Source organism: Falco naumanni, chromosome 6 (genome assembly GCF_017639655.2).
Source record: "Falco naumanni isolate bFalNau1 chromosome 6, bFalNau1.pat, whole genome shotgun sequence".
Classification (NCBI taxonomy): domain Eukaryota; kingdom Metazoa; phylum Chordata; class Aves; order Falconiformes; family Falconidae; genus Falco; species Falco naumanni.
The window spans coordinates 59,495,041-59,514,033 of NC_054059.1; the positions used below are offsets into that span (position 1 = coordinate 59,495,041).

Genomic DNA, 18,993 nt, shown 5'->3' on the forward strand with positions numbered 1-18,993 from the left:
AAAGCCGCAGGCCGCGGGGGCTGCGACCAGCAAGGCGGCCGCCGGCTTCGGCCTGCTGCCACCTGCCGCGGGGGCAGGCGGGCCCCGGCTTCCCGCAGCTGGGCGCTCCGGGCAGAGAAGCCCCTTTCCCAGCCACAAGCGCCGGCAGGACGCCCCCTGCCCGGGCCCGCCCCAGCGCACAGCGCTAACAGCAGGCGCTCCGCGGAGCCGCCGCCCCCGCCCCCTCCGCCGCCGCGTGCCTGCCTCCCGCCGGAAGTGACGCAGGCGCTGCCGTCAGAGCAGCCGGAAGTGCCGCCAGGAGCAGTAAACAAGCCCGCCGGGAGCTTGCGGCCGCCGCGCGTCCATCTTTGAGCAGCCGGAGCCCGAGCCCGCCGCGGATCATGGGCGGCGTCCTGGGCCTCTGCTCCATGGCGAGCTGGGTAAGGCGGGGCGGGCGGCGCGGTGGTTCCTTGCCCGTTGGAGGCCCCGAGCCTGGGCCTCGCCCGTCGCCTCCCCGGGCCTTTGTGTGCCAGGGGTGGGGGCGTTGGTGTCTGCGGCGGTGCCCTCCCGCCTCCTCAAGGGAGGGAAGGCGGCAGGCCCCCTCCCCGGTCCCAGCTGGGCTTTCTCCGCCGCGGGCCGCTGCTACTGCTGCTTCTCTAGGGCCGGGCTCCCTCCTCGGCAGGCTGGAGGCAGGCCCTGGGGCGGCCGCCGCGGTGGTCGGTCTGCCCTCTGGGTCTTATCCGGGGGTCTCCAGGGGTCCTCTGGAGCGGTTTCACTGAGGAGCTTCGTACTCATTCAGGCAGGCCGGTCTGTCGCGCTGCTGGTTGCCGCTTAATCCGCGTTACTGTGTGGGAGGTGTTACAGTGTCCACTGAAATTCCCCCCTCCCCAAATCTGTAAAAGGGGTCGGAATCTAGATAAATTCTGAAGTTTGGCGTTTATTGCAGGAAAAAGAAAACCCGCGTGTTTCCCTGATACTAACATTTGTATTTAATTTCTCTTTTCTTACGCCTTTGTCTTGAGCAGCTCCACCCTTTATAGCATCTTTGTCTTATCAAACCATCATTTCTCGCTGCACGGCAGTCTGGTGATGTGTCACCACCACGCTGAGCGTTGTCAGGTGATTTTTGTTAGTGGGAAACAGTAGTTTGAGATGGCTCTAAAACTGTTACACTATGCAAATACAGAAAAGCGGAGAAGTTGGTAGAGATCCTGCATCCTTTTTCAGTTGAGGCATTGCTGTCTTACCAAGTCTAGTCCCTATGCAACTAGACATGATCAGGTGGATTGTGAATCTTTAGACATTTATCTTAAAATGTTAGTGGCATTGTGAAAACCTGAGATTTTTACACGAAAAACACTGCCATACTTGGATTAAATGAGATGACATATGTTTAAACAGTTAATACACATAACTTGGTGGTCTAACAAAAAATTACATTGATTCAAGATCCTATTTTTTGTGTTATCAAAATACATGGACTTTGGTTCCCCTAGTGCAGAGTGATATTTAATTACAAATATGATATTTAGTTCTTTCATCTCCTGTACAAATTCTATAAAATTATCTTAGAATTGGTAAATTTGTATGAGCTAAGTTCCCAGATCGATATGCATGTAAATAAGTGACTAGAACACTGATAATATCTTGTTAATGAAGTACTGCCAGTGTTCCATTTTGTTTTAATTTGCATTTTAAACACTATTTGATGGATTAACCAGTTAGATTTTAATTACTAGTTGAGTATAGTTAACATTAACATTTTTAATTATTGTCAAATAGAGACAGTATAACTATAGGTTTTAATTCAAATAATTGAGTTAATATATACTGTATTTTCAAGTACATAAATAGCCTTTTTGGATAACTGGCTGGTGTTCGTAGTGCCTCAGTAATTCCTGTATACTTGCTCTTGGTTTTGAGTGTTTGTTTCTGTACAGAGAAATTCAGCCAATGGTTGTCTTCCAGATAATCTAAGATTACATGCTTGTATAAATAACTTTAAGTTGGATTTACTGTGAGTACCCCCATCCCTTCCTTTAAAGTACCCAAACAAATTGGAGTGGCTTTTTTTTGTGTGTGTCTGTTTTTTTTATACTTATGGCTTTAAAGTGTTGATTTTCTTTCCAAATCTAAACCCACAGATAAGCAGCATTTAAAGCCTTTATGATAGTTCTTATAGGTGAAATCTGTCTGCACTGGTCTGAAAGGATATGTCACTATAAATGCCATTTGTGGCTCTGGAAGAAAAAAAGCTGTGAGTGTGAGGTAACAGGGGAACCAGATGTAGTGGAATTTGTGCTAGTGCAGGCTTTGTCACAACTGGGAAAACTACGCTTTTGTCTGGGAAGACATTGCTGTGGGCATTGCTTCAGCTGTGTAGCTTGTCTGCAGGGCTGTGTGTTGTGCCATGCAGAGCTGCTCTGGGTAACTGACCTCAACATCTGGCCTCATACTAATATTTCTTCTGGATTTTTTTCTGTGGTGTTACTGCTGGTTATGACTCTGCCCTACTATGTGCTGATCAGGCAGTGTTTTAGTTTAGTGTTTTTAAGGGCAAAGATGAGCCTGTCGGATGGTGGGAAAGCCTTATTAAAAGCACTGTCATCTCACCAAAAGTCTTCTAATTCTGATGACCTCAATTGGTCAGGCAGTGCCGTTTTCACTCTGCTGCATCTTGCCTCTGTTGCTCTGTTCTCTGAAGCAGCTCAGCTGCTGTTTTGCTCACTTTAATAGTCTCTATCAAGGCAAAAATTGATTGAATCTATTCCTTTAAGCATATGAGTAGGGATGATGTAGCTAAAACCTGAGTAGGCCCAGTGAGGGGCTTGGTGTTTTTGCAGATACTTAATTCAGTATATAATCATCTTTGCCCTATTAAGAAAATCACATTTGATGTGAAAAACCTGTTCTGTGTGCATCATAGTCAGTAACACTTGACTTTTTAGTGGGTTTGTAGGGTTTTCTCTCTCCTTTGTCCTGCAATATTCATCTTGTGTTCCTCCTGCAATTTCCACTGCCCTAGAGAATGAAGTGACTAGTTTAGCAGGCATGAATTAAATTACCTGCTCCCAACTGGCTGCACACGGATGTGTGTGGGTCATCTTTTCTTACTTTGCCTCAGAGAACACCACTGAGCTGCTTATTTTTCTCAAAAATGTACAGGGATGTGACTTGGTTGGTAGGTACAAAAGTTACTAGATGTCAATAGATTAATGCAGTTGTAACTTAGTAACTGTTGTCCAAGCTTCCTTGCAAAAATAAGCTCAGAACTAATGCTCTCTGCATCTATGACTAAGCTGAGTTTCACCTGGGGAGTTAAGCTTTGATTTGTGTGGTGGTATGTGTCTGTTTGTACTGTAGTATGTTTTTTTTTTTTGTAGGAGGCATGCTCTGAATTTGGGAAGTGGCACAAACTGTCCTTTTCCCTCTGCTACTAAACTCAGTTTCACAACCGGAATGTTCTTTGTTTTCTGTTCTTTTTGAAGACACTTGTCAGAAGTGGTTTTGCCAATAGTATAATATTATTTTGTTGGAATGGTATATATTTTATTCTGTCTTGCCAAAAGAAAGAGGGGCTCGGACTGCAATGTGATTCCTTGTAGAAGTGGTTGACTTCTATAAATAGTATCAATTATCAGTAGGTATCTCTTGTTCAGAGATGTACATGATTGCAGCTTGTTGGGGTTGTCACAGCATGATGAGCTGGTTTGGGGGCAAGATGTTTTAAAAGTTGTTCTTGAAGCTTGGAGACTTAAATGAGGTATATTGCCTTGTTTGAGGTGGAGACAGCCATCTTTCAGCCACTGCAGGCCGCCTGTAGAAACACGTGTTCCTCTGTTCCCCTTGATGCAGTCAGGAGGAAACTGCTTGAATTATTTAGGTATTTAACAAACAACGCTGGGATTCACCAGAGAAGTGACTTCTACACCAGATTGCACCAAATTTTCTGCAGCAGACGAGCCTAGGCTTACATTCTCCCCTGCCAAACTCAACCTTTTATTCAACAGTATCTTTAAAAATACTAATCCAGACAGAATTAGTTCAAGAAACTAATTTTTTGAAAGAGAATAGAAATATTCTTTAATAGAAAGGTTATTTGTGTGTGTAGAGGAAATACGTGTAATACATTAGTACTATAAAATCCTGATGCACCCTGAGCCAATTTTTGTCATGCATTACATGCTTACTAAGCAGTAAGTAGATACCCCTAATATAGTTGTTTGCGGTCATAGAACAGCCTGGAAGGATTGTCTGGGCCAAATTTTCATGGAAAAGGGACCTAGATGACATGATCTAGCACCCTGCTCAATCAAATCTGAAAACTTCAGTGAATGAGGACTCTTATCCTTGGGGAGGTTGTTGCAGTGACTGATTGTTCTCACTGTAAAAAATGTCTTTATTACACTGAGATGAAACCTCTTCAGGAATCAACACTTCCATACTCTGTGCTATAATGATACTGAGTGGAAGAGGAGGTAAAAAAGGGCAATATAATACCTTTTACATACTGAAATAGTTATAATGAGGGTCTACTTAATTTCACTTCTCTAGCAAGACAAATTTAATAGTGAAGTTTGCTGATGTAAAGATGATTCTGTAGCATAGTGGAGTGAAAATTCTTGATGCCTCCATCCTCGGAAAGAAACACAAGTACAAAACTAAATCAAGGAAATTATTTAAAAGACCAAATTTGGGAGTCCAGTGTGTGCGTCTGGTTGAACCTGTAAGAACTGAAAATCTGAGCCTTTTCCTGAGGGCTTCTCAGGAAGCTGCTGGCAGTGTTGTGGCAACGCCTGCTTTTCCCTGCAAGCCCAGGGGCCTTTGTTAGCAGCAGACTGCTGGCATTTTTGTTTGTCATACCACTAAACTTCTAAGAACTTTCTGACACATGCCAGTCATACTGGATGATTGACATGCACTGGTCATGGCCGTATAATTAGTCATGTTCTTATGTGACTGGTTTGGTGTTTTTCTTGTGGTACTGAATACCTGTGGCTTTTGTCACTTGGCGGAGGTGTCCCTGCATATGTGCTGGGGGAGAAGCTGGGTTTTACCCACCATTCAGTTTCTTTGTCAGAGGTTGCATGTAGCTCAGATAGGGCAGCACTCACTTGGTAGCTACAAACCGTAGCTGAAAAATGCGTGGCCTCCAAAACTTAGCTGTTAATTGCTCACCGGGATTTCTCATGTCTTCTAGGCAAAATAATTTAATTGTAAATTAAGAAAAAAAAACCAAAACAAAACCCCTAAAACGTTTTGATTGTACTTTTCCTCTTTTGGCTTCTACTTACTTGTGGAACCTTGCCCTTCTTCCGCTTCCTGAATTGTTGCTCAGCAAGCAGCAGAAAAGTGCAAAGGGGTGAGGTACGTTTCCTGCTCCCCCAACCTTGGTGAAATAGCACTATTTGCTCCCTTTCCTTCTTTCCACAGTTTTGCCTTTAGGAATTAAAGACCGGTAATTTTTGTCCTGTTTTTTTCCCTTGTAATATTACAACTGCACAGCTTTCCTGTCCACTCTTGCTGTTGGTGTTTGATAGCAACAATAATGCGTGTACTATGTGTTCAATATGTTCTTGTGGTTCCTAACTTTTACGTTGCATTAGTTAATTTTACCAGCTAACAGAATTATGTGATATGTGAGTAGCTGCTAAATACCCAATAATTTGCAACCTAAGATTTAGGCTATTTCGCCTTTTGTTTGTGCTCCAGTAATGTCGATGGCCCCAGTGAGGATTGTGGGCCAACTCTGCCAGATGCTGAAAGTGTACATAGATGGCAGGTCTGCTTAGATCTTTTTTCTGCAGTGTATTTATTTAGTCTCTGCAACTGTGGGAGGATGTAGTTGTTAACAAAAAGCAGCCCTTGCATCTCATGTAGCTGAAATGAAATAAAATTCAAGAGAATAAAGTCTGAATTCAGCGTTTATCTTCTTTGAGTGGATATATGATTACTTTTGACATAGCACTAATTTCACTGGACAGCGGTGCATTATGAAGCGCTGCCAGGATTGTTAGGGTGCTCTGTAATGTGTTGCATGTGACTTAACCTACGCTAGTGATGGAATGCGTGAGATGAGTCATTTCCCATCATAATTTCTGATGATCTGTGCAGCCTAATTAAATATTGAAATCTAGCAATGCAAAACTCTTTAAAGTTGTTGTTTTATGTTCTGTCTCTGTCAGATACCATGCTTATGTGGAAGTGCCCCGTGCCTGCTCTGCCGATGCTGCCCCAGTGGAAACAACTCCACCATAACACGGCTGATTTATGCATTCTTTTTACTTCTTGGCGTGAGTGTTGCCTGTGTGATGTTAATACCAGGCATGGAAGAGCAGCTGAAGAAGGTCAGGTTACTTCTTTGCTAACATGTTTGGTAGAATGACTGTTACAGATAATTGTAAATGGCATCTTGAAAGCATGGGTTTTATTTGGAAATAGGTAATTAGGCTGCTACCTGTGCTTCACAGTCACTGTTAATTTGATTGTAGGTGAAATAAACAAAGAACTTGTGGGACAGTCAATGCATAGGTGAAAAACACTATCGAGAATAAAGTTTCATCTCTTCTTTAGTAGCTCAGAGCAGAAAAAAGAAAATCTTGTATCAAAAAGAAAATGTAATTTATGTATGTGGAGTTTTAAATTATATATTATTGAGATGCTTTTATTTGTGGTACTTGACTGACTTTGAATGCTGTTAATAAAAGAAAAAATTAGCCACAATCTAAGATTTCTTCTAATGTCATTGTGCTTTACTAATTAAAATTATATTTTAAGGTCTGCAAATGTGTAACAAAAATATTTTTCACTAATGATACTAGCATATTTTTCCCGAAGGAAATTGGGAAGTGCTTGTAGGACTTTACAGTTTATTAGTTATATGAAGATATGATAGTGCAGGAGTTATTGTTTTACATAATGTACAGTATAAATTACAGAGTGATTATTTGAGTTATGAGTGAGCTTGTGGGTTCACTGAAGTTGGCTTGCACATGTTTTTTTTTCTGTTAGTCTTCATTTTGCTATCTTTAATTTTTTGTCTAGCAGGTAATAACTTGTTAGGCATGCTTTTGAATTTCTTACCCCCAAATGATTGATCTGTAAATTTTTATTTCCGTGTGATATAGTAACCAGATGAGAGCTTCAGTGAGAGCATGTTAGTCACCTAGGAAAGAAAATTGCAGCCTTCTGGAGTATGATTTGACTTCAGAAAGATACTGCTCATGTTCTGGTAGTGAATGCAAAGGGTAATCTTAGCTGTTTCATTTGGAAGTTACAAATACTTCTAATTGATGGTGATGTACTTTTTGGGAGAGGCTGTTTCTGTTTTAAAGAGATATAAGCAGGCTGCCTTCTATGTCATGAACCTGACCGTACCTGTCAAGTCATATTTACCAAATACCAGAGCTTTTCTTTATCTCCTGATTCAGATCTACAAGTGAAAACTGCATTTCTTGGAGAAGTTCCAAAATTTTTAATAATAAAAACCCCACCCCACTGTTATTAAGATAGATATAGATTCCCTGAGTGCCCCCTCCCCCCCAGTTTGCCTATGCCAGATTTTTTTCCTTGAATGTGTTTAATATTCTAGTTGGACTGTAACTAACAATACAGCCATTCAGTATCATATTTTCTAGCAATGTTTATAGTCACATAGTTTTACAATAGTAATGAATTGCATATTAATAAACTGCTAAGATGTATTTACTCACAGGAGGCCTTCTATAGATTCCTGAAGTATCTTGTATTTATCACAGATTCCTGGGTTTTGTGATGGAGGGATGGGAACAACTATTCCTGGTGTGCACGGCCACGTGAATTGCGATGTACTAGTTGGTTATAAAGCTGTGTACCGTGTGTGCTTTGGTATGGCCATGTTCTTCCTTCTGTTCTCCTTGTTGATGATCAAAGTGAAGAGCAGCAATGACCCAAGAGCAGCAGTGCACAACGGGTAAGATACGGAAATGAGAACTGAGATGAGCAGTGGGTGCATATGAGATACAGCTACCGTAAAATAAAGCTTGTGGCTGAGCATGCTGGTCAAATTGATTATTCCACAAATGACAAATTTCATAGTAGCTAGAGGAGTGTAGTTGCAGCAGAGGGCGTTCGAAGTTATTAGAGTTCTTAGACATGGCAGATTAATTTTTTTAAGAGGAAAAGATATACATGGCTGTCATTTCTCAGAGCCTGAATTGTGACAATAGATAATATGTCCAGAGGTTTTCCAAGGTTAGAGATTCTGCTTTTGCCCGAAATGACAAAATTCAGAGATGAATAATGGTCCTAAGTTTCATTCCACCGAGATTTTTTTCAACAAATAGAAAGATTAAAAAACCTCACCTGTCCTCTAGGAATTACATTCCTCTTAACTTTGATGTTTGTAAGGACTACTTGCTCTTTTCTGAACAGTTTTATTTTAAAGACTATAATAGATACATCTATATAAAAAACATATTTCTTCCCACTCTGCTGTCTTTTCTTTGGTCTCCCCTCTGCATAAAGAAGAGTGAGTTATGTATTTAGTTCCTGAGCTTCCCAGTACCCAAAATTTTTTCTTCTGTATTTCATTATAGTTAGGATTATCAGATGGAAAATAACAGTGGAATTTCAGCTTGTGTCTTGACACAAGAGGTAGTTTTCATCCAGGCTCAGCCTATGTGTAATGTAGCTTCTTGAACCAGGGAGATGTAAATATTTGTGATAGGGCATGGCACTAAAAAGCATAAAACCATTTATGGTGCCTAGTCTTGGTGGTCATAGTGATTGCTTTAGGCTACTGCTTTTTCAAGATGAGTATATTTAATGGAAGCTATGAACAGCTAAGCCATAAAAATGAAGAAGTAATTTTATTTTATATTCAGTGTTGTAAGATGAAACATTTCTAGCATAAAATGAGAAAAACCTTCAAATTAAGATGTGTTAGCAGCAGTAACTTAGTTCAGCCTTTCCTTCTGCCCTGCTTTATACAGGGGAGCATACTTCTTACAAGCAAGAAGAAAATGGTTCAGGCACATTCTGTATCAACACTTTTTTTTTTTTAAAAAAAAAAACCAACCAAACAATAAAATGTATCTTTCACATGATATGGAATCTTTTTACTTAAAACCACTTCTTCAGTGTTTGGGGATCTTCTTGATAACCTGAAGTTGTGCTCTCCAGTCCAGATTTTGGTACTATTTATGCAACCCATATCAGTTTACTTTTCTTAGCCAATCTAGTGTCAGCACTAGGATAAAAGGAAAAATGATACTTGTTAACTGTTACTGGTAAAATATTTAGTAATTCCAACACTTCCATAATAGCTAGTTGCTTCAATAGTATGTATTACAGATAGCTTTATGAAAACAATGGCTTTTGATTTTTAAAATTGTCTATATTTACTAGTACTTTGCAATATAATCTTTGTCAGTGATTTGAAATAATCAGGATGTTAAGAGTTTTCCATGTATCTGTGCTAACTTTTTCATACTTGCATGCAAGTTAAACCCGGCGGTATGGTCCAGTGCCAGTGTTCACCTTCTTTGCTTTCGTAACAGAAGTCAAAGTGGTTTCTTGCCTCAGGTTAATAATAGTAGAACAACTTGGTTACAATGTATTCACAGGATTGTTGCTGGCTTGCACGGACGGCATGCATAGGAGCTGTAGGTGTTACTTCAGATGAGTATGGTTTTCAGCAGTCATGCACAGTATCTGGGTAGAGTGTTAAGATCTCCTAAAAAAGTCTGGAATTAGATGAAACTTATACAGGCTTGAACCTGTTCTTATTTCTATAATTGAGAATTACATTGATTTTAAAAAAAAAATTTCCACATGTGAATTCAAAAACTAGTTTTAGTGGGGTATGTATTAAACAGTAAACGTTGTATAAGGTAATTCAACTTTCAAACTGACTTAGTCACTTCTTTGTATCCCAGTGAACTTGTCCATTTTTCCCATATTCTGCATTTCAGTCATCTCGCGTAGTACCTCTCCACGCAATTGGAATTTATTACTCTGATCACCATCACCTAATTGTAATAGCCAGAAGGAGATTAAATTTGTTCGAAGTGCAGGAGAGAATGGGAAGGCATAGAAAACTTGAAAACCATCCAAGTGTTTGATGTTGTGGGAGCGTGGTACATGTCTTTGTGCTATATACAGTTTTGAAGTACATGTAGATGATGCCTATGTTGGAGCTGCCTGTCGCAGTGCTCAGAAAAAATGATCTTCACCTCCTTATAGGTTTGTTGGCATAACTACTTGATTCCCTATGCAGGGTATATCTGTAAACAGTCTGTGTTTGGGGTGGGTTTGGTGAATCTGTGGTGGAAGATACTTTCTGGTCTGCTTTCTAGGAAACATCTGAGCTGTTTTGTGCATGGGTGGGTATCTGTTGTGGTTTAACTCCAGCTGGTAACTAAGCACCACGCAGCTGCTTGCTCACTGCCCCCCTGGAGGAATGGGGAGGAGAATCAGGAAGGAATGTAAAACTCGAGGGTTAAGAACAACTTAATAATTGAAATAAAACAACAGTAATAATAATGAAAAGGAGGAGAAGGGGAGAGGAACAAAATCCAAAGGGAAGGGAGAAAAGAAAACAAGTGATGAATGATATAGTTGCTCACCACCTGCTGACCAATGCCCAGCAAGTCCCCAAGCAGAGACTGACAGGCCCTGGCCAGCTGCCCCCAGTTTATATACTGAGCAGGATCTTTTGTGGTATGGAATACCCCTTTGGCTAGTTCAGGTCAGCTGTCCTGGCTGTGTCCCCTCCCCAGTTTCTTGTGCCCCTCCAGCCTTCTCACTGGAGGGCCCAAAAACCTGAAGAGTCCTTGACTTAGTATAAACATTACCTAGCAACAGCTAAAAACATCAGTGTGTTATCAAAGTTATTCTCACACCAAATCCAAGGGACAGCACTGTACCAGCTACTGAGAAGAAAATTAACTCTAACCTAGCTGAAACCAGGATAATATCTTTTACTGGGGAAAAAAAATAATCCAATGCTACTGTACTGGAATAGGTCTTATAGGGCCTTAGAATTTGACTGTGTCCTTTCTGTGAAGGATAAATCCTTTGCTTTTGTTGTGATAAACCCTTATCAGATGTAGGCCTAAAGAGTCTGAAGTTAGGTGGGAAGAATCCAGACTTTTGTACCTCCTTTTCTTGTAGAAAACAAATGAAGACTGATAGAGAGCTCCAGCATAATGTCTTCTGTCATTGTAGGCACCAACCAGATCTTCTCCCTTTTTGGTTTTGATATTAAAATCAGGTAGGGTTTTTTTAAACACATTTTTCTGATATGCAGGCAGTTCCATAATCTCACTGCTCTAGTTTAAAACCTTTGTTAAAAAACCCCACAACTCACAATTATATTCCACCCTGGCTTCAATTTTAATAAGTGAGTGAGATATCTCTGGGAAATGTGTCAAACTGTGTCAGTCTAGCATATTTTAAGCATAATTTTCTGGAGAAAGCTCTTGGGCAGATAAAATGAGATTTTTATCTTACTTCTAAAGAAGCGAGTTAAGAATGAGTGAATGAAAAACAGCTTTAAAGGATGTTAATTTAGTGTACTTTCAAGTTTTTGTGAATTGGATCAGACTTCAGCAGTTGCCTGAATTTTTTTTCTTTTACTTTTTCCTCCTCTTCACTGCACCTTTAGATTCTGGTTCTTTAAATTTGCAACAGCACTTGCAATTAGTGTTGGAGCTTTCTTCATACCAGAGGGACCATTTACAACAGGTAAGGGAGTATTTTCTTCCACTGTATAATGGTGCACTCATAACTGGTTTTAAAACAAAACTAAGTGCATCCTGATGTTTTACAGTTTTAATTGTAGCTGTGTAGCTATAGCACTTTTCTGTGTTCAGGAACATTAAGACAGGGTGGTAATTTATCTATGGTTTTTAGCTGATTTTGTTTTATTTCTCTTTTAGTGTGGTTTTACGTAGGTATGGCTGGAGCATTCTGCTTTATTCTTATACAGCTGGTATTGCTTATTGACTTTGCCCACTCCTGGAATGAGTCTTGGGTTGAAAAAATGGAGGAAGGAAACTCAAGATGCTGGTATGCAGGTAAAGGACTGTACTACAGTAAAGTTTCAGTTTTCCTTGTGCATTACTTTTAAGTTATTCACTGAGTAGTGCATTTTACCAGAGTGCAGAAAGGCTGCTTCATGCTTAAGTATCGTTTTCTCAGGTGGTGTAGTTCAGCTCTGTTGTCTTGCTGTCCTTTTGATGTCCAGTAAGGGTGGGTAGGGAGAGGGGCAGCAGCCTCTGAGTAGTAAGATCTGACCCCTGGGAGCAGGGCATCAGTTTGTGGTAGCAGAGGAGTGGCAGTTGTAGGTTTTTGTGGTTTTGTTTTTGCTTTCTTTTTTAGCTGCAGGTTTTGTTACACTTATTGCTGATTAAAACTGAACCAGCCTTATAATGCTTCACATTGAGCATAAGCATCTCAAATAATTGGGTTTTTTTTCTGTCTGCTGGTCAGTCGTTCATGAAAGGTATATACCAGGGGTCCTCAAACTTTTTAAACAGGGGGCCGGTGCATGGATGAAGGGGGGGGGGGGGCGGGGTGTGTGTGTGTTCTGTAAATACCGGAGGCTGGATTGAGGACCCTGGGGGGCCGGCTGGATCCGGCCCGTGGGCTGTAATTTGAGTTGAGGACCCCTGGTATATACTGAGTGAAAGGCCAAGATAGTGAGGGAGAGTACAAGTAATCTCACTGGAGAAACGGTATGTTAATTTTAATAAAGCATTTCAGATGTGATAATTTAGGTGTTTCAAAAGACAGTGCAGCCTGTCATTGCGTAATGGCCACTTCACTCTTCAATGTTTTTAATAAGGTGGAATTTGGAAATAAGATTGTTTTTTCATTTTTATTGGAGTAGTTCTTTAGTTTCTTGTTTAAGCTTTTAGCCAAAGTGTATGTAGTACATCTGTATTCCTTCATACTTGCTGCCCTTTGTTTCTGTTAGAGCACTGGAGAATCAGGTATGGCTTCAGAGTTCCCGTTTATTGTGTTCTTTTTTTAACACCTCAGACTATAGAGAAGAACATACTTCCTTTAGATTTCAGTGCCCAGAGCTGCTCTCTAATCATCATTGTATACTGTATACAAAACCTGATAACCATGAAATATTATTTCTATTTTAATAACTCTCCATTATTAACCAGTTTAACTCTGGTTTTTGTCTCTCTTCACAGCTTTGCTGTCAGCTACAGCTGTCAATTATCTGCTGTCCCTAGTAGCTATTGTCTTGTTCTACGTTTATTACACTCATCCAGAAGGTTGTTCTGAAAACAAGACGTTCATCAGTGTTAATATGCTGCTATGTATTGGTGCTTCTGTAATGTCAATTCTGCCGAAGATTCAGGTACAGTTTTAATTTTTTTACCTCTTAAGGGATTTTTTTTTTTGTGTTACCAAGTCGCAGAAACCTGTCATATAATTGTTCTGGAGACTTAATTGCCTAACTTTGCTGTTTCATGACTACTTTGTGTAGGAATCTCAGCCAAGATCTGGTTTGCTGCAGTCTTCTGTGATCACAATTTATACGATGTATTTGACTTGGTCAGCTATGACCAATGAACCAGGTAAGTGTAGCAGCAGTATATGGCTTTTTGGGTAACCAGTTCAGCAGTAAATTGTGCCTTCACCTTTTTGCAAGGCCATGTTAGAGCAAGGTGCTACAATGCATGCAAGTTATAGGCAGGATTCATTAGTTTCTGTACTTTCCCCTGACCCCAAATTTCTGTAATAATACTGAAGAAATAGTTCTTGCAAAGATAACATGTTTTTCACTTGCTTTTATGTTTATCATATGGAAGAATTTCTACCTATTATTGGCAGGATTGCAGTATTCTAAATCTTAGATTTTGCAGATTACTGGAACTTTTCCAAGCTGTCTGTAAGGTTCATCTCCCTACCAAGTTTCAAGTTTCTTACCTGGTGACTGAGATTTACTGATTATGTTTTTTCCAAACTGAGGATTTTAAAAAATGTATCAAGAAATGTCTTCACTGTTTCTTGTGTCTGAAAACAGCTGAGCATCTGGGGAGGGGGGTGGAATCAATCCAGAAATTCTGGTGATTAAAATAAACTGCTAAATATGATTTTGGTGTCTTTAATTTGGGTCTCTGTCCCTTTTATCTTAATCATGGACAATCTCTGATGCTGCTGTGTAACAGCATATGTATGAGTCACGTGTAATTCCTGCAGTAATTATGAGGAAGTAAGATTGTCTGCTGCTTTCAACTGTTCCATCTGTGCTGTCTGTGGATGCTGTGGGTTGGGAACTGTTGATAATGCTACAAAGTCAGTTTCATATTCTTTTCCAACTCTTGAGATGACTGTGGTACCCCATCTATAGAGTATGTGTTTGTCAAAGTTGTTTTCTAGTGGTAAAATTTCTGAAGCTTAATATGCAGAGCATTTTTATTTTATTGCATCTAATTCTATTAGATGGAACAGTAAAGCAGTTGATGCATATCTTATATAAGTTTTAAATCCTTCTGTCTGCTCAAGAGACAAATTTTTATGCCGCATACTGTCATTTGCCTGCTTTAGAGAGACTCTGTAGGCTAAAATTAGATTCAAAGCATTTGTACTTCAAGACTGTCACGGTCACCAAGTTCCTTTCTATTACCATGCATTCAGTGTGGAAATGTAGTATTCGGAATCTGTTTTGTTCTTGCTTTTTGTAAGTTCTAATGTATTTCCTCCCCCAGATAGGCACTGTAACCCGAGTTTGCTGAGCATCATTGGTTACAACAGCACCACCATTCCAACCCAAGGTCAGGTAGTTCAGTGGTGGGATGCACAAGGAATTGTAGGACTGGTTTTGTTTTTGCTCTGTGTTCTCTATTCTAGGTAAGATTCCTTTAAAAAATTCCTATTAATTTGTATTACTTCTCATTGTCAGATACTAAACTGTATTTATTTGGGTAACTGTACTGTGTCCTTTCCTGTCAAATACAGCATCCGAACATCCAACAACAGCCAAGTTAACAAGCTGATGTTGACCAGTGATGAATCCACACTGATAGAGGATGGAATGCCCAGGAGTGATGGCTCCCTTGATGATGGAGATGATGTTCACCGAGCCATAGATAACGAGAGGGATGGAGTTACTTACAGTTACTCCTTCTTTCATTTCATGCTTTTCCTGGCATCACTGTATATCATGATGACACTTACCAACTGGTACAGGTATTTATGTTTGATAATACATTGTGCTAATAATGGGCATACAAGGTGCAGTCTTTTGCTGGACAAGGTGGTATAACTTGTGTGCTGTGAGGAACGTAGGTCTTAGTTGGGACTTCTCAAGGGAAGTATACTGTTTGATCTATACTAAATTAATTGTATTTGAAAATTGGAGTAGCAAGCCTTGTTCACAAGTGCTTTTCATGTTTTCTAGGATAATTCTCATGATTCACTGGACTGCTGAAATATGTCTTGCTGAAGTGAATAGGATAGAGGCTTAAATTCTGTAGTGAGTAAAATAAGTAAACACCAGGCCTATGTCTGGTACAGAGAGCCAGAAAAAGGAGAGATAGGACACGTTACATCAGCAAGTCAAGGGAGAGGTGATTCTTCCCATCTACTCGGGTCTGGTGACACCACACCTGGAGTGCTGGGTCCAGTTCTGGGTCCCCAGTATGAGAGGGGCATGGACATATCGGAGAGAGTCCAGCAAAGGGCCGTAAAGATGGTGAAGGGACTGGAACATCTGTTATATGAGGAGAGGCACAGAGCTGTGACTGCTCAGCCTAGAGGAGAGAAGGCTCATGGGAGGATCTTACCAATGTATGTAAATACCTGAAGGGAGGGTGCAGAGAGGACAGAGCCAGGCTCTTTGCAGTGGTGCCCAGAGGCGGTGGGCACACGGTGAAGCACAGCGATTTCCTCTGAACATCAGAAAATACATTGTCATTCTAAGGGTGACTACTGAGCCCTGACACGGGTTGCCAGAGAGGTTCTTCATCCTTGGAGGTGCTCAAAAGCTGTCTGGGCACAGTCCTGGTTAGCTGGCTGTAGGTGTCCCTGCTTGAGCAGGGAGGTTGGACCAGATGACCTTCAGAGGGCCCTTCCAACCTCAGCCATTCTGTGATGGAGTCTGGTGGAAGGGGATTATGTTGTCTGCTCCCTGAAAAAATCCTCACAATAAAATAGTCCTCCTCTGTGTGAATTGTTACTAGGTTAGCAGCTTGAGCAGCTGTTCTTCAGAATTTAAAAATATAAATTATGGTCTCTAATAATTTGTTAAAGGACAATTTGTATCAAAACAGCACCATAAGAAAGGTCCTTCCTTCAAAAGTAGCTCTTAACAGATAGCCCTGCTGTGGATTTGATTTGTGGCCCTGTCTGGGTCAATATGGTATCAAGATTATTATTTATTCAAGGTGGTGTCTGTTGGCAAGGTAAAATGCATTATTTGTATCTATAAATGGTGTCTACTTCCTGCCTTTCCACAGATTTGTTTAGTGATTCCTTGTAATTATTTCTGCTTCTTGACAGCTTCTCTTAATAAATATTTTTTGGGCTGCTGTTTCTTTCCACTTCCCTGTGACACTAGCTTACAAATGGTGTTCTTGTACAGATTGGTGTGAACTGCCTGGAAGAAGAAAGGTAGAGATGCTCTTTGAGGTGTCGAGCTGAAGTGAAAATGATCTGCTGTGAAAACAGTGTTGAAAAGTGGCTTACTACACAAGTATGTCATACTGAAAAAAATGGCAAATTATGTTTTTTTCCCTTTCTTCCACAGTCCGGATTCGTCTTATGAGACTATGACCAGCAAGTGGCCATCTGTCTGGGTGAAGATATCTTCCAGCTGGATTGGCATTGTGCTGTACGTGTGGACACTGGTTGCTCCGCTGGTTCTTACAAACCGTGACTTTGACTAAGCTGTGCTGCTCTCTAGGGAGACTGTGTTAGCTTGACCATGTCTTTGAAACAAACAGTATTCCAATTAATAGTGCAGTTGTAAATACGTGCGCGTGTGTGCTGTCCATGGAGTATACCCTGCTTTATTCTGCATGACTACCTTGAATCATGTCTTTTGTCATTTCACTAAATGACTTTTTCTAGCTGAGCTCAGTGACAATTGCTATAGTGATGGTTTTCATAGGATTACTCCTAGATCAAGTGCTTCGGGAGCATTAGATGTAAGGTCTTTTTGAAGTAGGGTCTTTTTCCCCTCAATTGCATTAAATAGTTGTAGGAAAAAGTGCAAGTGCTAGTTAGGGTAACAAAACAGTATTAGATCAGGCTTTGCGAGCAAAGGAGGGGCTGCCTTTGATGATCTCTGTTGCCTTGATTCCAAAGTGAGTCTTGAGTAAGCATTGTTAGACTCAAGATCCTCCTGTGTGCTGGAGTTCCCTGGACATCTTGCAGCAGCCTGGCACAAACAGCCCAACACTTTCCCGTACTGAGGGCAGCAGTACCTTTAGCGCAGATGGTAAATGGAGTAACTTGCACCTGGAGCTGCAGAGGAACGGATGTTTTCCGTGGTGCCGTTGGGTCTGATGTGTCCCATTGCAGGCTGGAGGCCAGACACCCTGGGGAAAAACATCCTGGTATCAGATGCTCAGAAGCATGTTTTTAAGGCACCTGTTTACAATGTGCATCTATGGCTTTCTTTTTTTTTTTTAAAGTAGTGTAAATGGGATAGTTGTGCTGTAATTTATTGCTGTTTTGTGTACCACTTTCTTCTTGGCTAAGCTACAATCACCAAGTTTGCGAGGAGCTGAGTGATGAAAACTCTGTAAGCCCTTTAGAGGAAATTTTAGGTATTATGGTTAAGAAAGTTGAGGAAAAGGGATGCTGAAATTACAGTAACTAAAGGAGGCTTGCATTAACAGGCTTCAACAGAAGTGTTTCTTAATATATTTTGGACTCTGAATTTTGAAATCTTCTAATGTATTAGGTATTTTGCTGCTTGTCCATTGCCAGGGATGGATTTGGGCCTAGGAAGTCTGAGTCTAGGCATGAGGAAAGACATTAATTGGTTTGGTTAAACCACTGTGTAGTTCATGTGCAGTTATGAAATCTTACATGCTTTTGTGCTTGTTTTGTAATTGAAGTAGGTAAGCTGCATTATTTCTCTCTCTCTCTTACTTGCTACAACTTGAGACTAGAGCAGCCTGACTGGGAGTGACCCTGAAGCCTTCAGCAGATGTCATGCTGATCTGTTATCGTGGTGTTTATACTGTTACTTCCTGTTGCTAATTGGTCTCGAAGCTTTTATTTTAATTAAGTAACTAAACACTGACACTTACTGCGGAAGTCTGACATGTCAGTCAAGCTTGAGACTGTAATGGAAGGATTAGTAAAGGCTTGTAATAATTTGGAATATGTTGTTACCTTATTAATAAATAAATTTGGATGAAGAATTCCTGTGACTTTTGATGTCTCATACTGCTGCCAGACATGGATAGCGTGTGGTTTGGTGTTGTATTCTCATGCCCTGCTCCTAGGATGTTTTATAGTGTTTGTCACCTGAGACATAACAGCTGACTGTGCCGCAGACACAACTCCTGCCTCTTTGGGAGATCATGTGTAACCCCTGGTGTGAAGTCTTCTAATGGTTCTTTTCTCTCTGTGCCCTTTGCAGTGATCTCTCTGGAACCACAAACGTGCTTTGCTCTTGTAACTGCATTCCTGCTTCCACCTGCTGCTGCACTGGATCACACCGGTGTCTGTTCAGTGGGGGTAGAACACCCCAACACCAGTTGTACCACAGCAGCTCCTGTATCCTGTAACTAATCACTGGTCCACTGAATTAGGAAGCTGAACAGACAGCTGGTGATGGATTCAGCTCCCTGTACAAGTGGCTAGGCTACTCCTTTAAGGAAAAAAAAAAGGAAATTTTGAATGCCGTGCCAGAGCTGTGGAAGGTGTTCTTCCTGTTGCATGTATGAAGTTACTAAAATGCAGTTCCTCCCTTCATGGGAACATCTCACTAGAGCTTCTCAAAACTCCCTATCCACAGGTTTGAGAGCAAAAAGGGAAGAACACCTACCGTCA

At 40.9% G+C, this 18,993-nt stretch overlaps 1 protein-coding gene across 2 annotated transcripts; it reads left to right on the forward strand.

Moving 5' to 3' along the window:
• Window positions 1–259: 259 nt before the first annotated feature.
• On the forward strand, window positions 260–18,359 carry SERINC1 (serine incorporator 1). 2 transcript variants are annotated; one of them, XM_040597133.1, is made up of 11 exons: window positions 312–419; window positions 5,318–5,346; window positions 6,165–6,326; window positions 7,737–7,930; window positions 11,627–11,706; window positions 11,901–12,038; window positions 13,170–13,339; window positions 13,469–13,559; window positions 14,694–14,835; window positions 14,944–15,174; window positions 16,733–18,359. In XM_040597133.1, the coding sequence occupies exons 3-11, from the start codon at window positions 6,291–6,293 to the stop codon at window positions 16,869–16,871; spliced, it is 1,221 nt and encodes a 406-aa protein (XP_040453067.1). In that variant the 5' UTR covers window positions 312–419; window positions 5,318–5,346; window positions 6,165–6,290; the 3' UTR covers window positions 16,872–18,359. The 2 variants fall into 2 exon arrangements, with proteins under 2 accessions (XP_040453066.1, XP_040453067.1); XM_040597132.1 differs by lacking the exon at window positions 5,318–5,346 and having other exon boundaries at window positions 260–419.
• The last annotated feature ends 634 nt before the right edge of the window (window positions 18,360–18,993 follow it).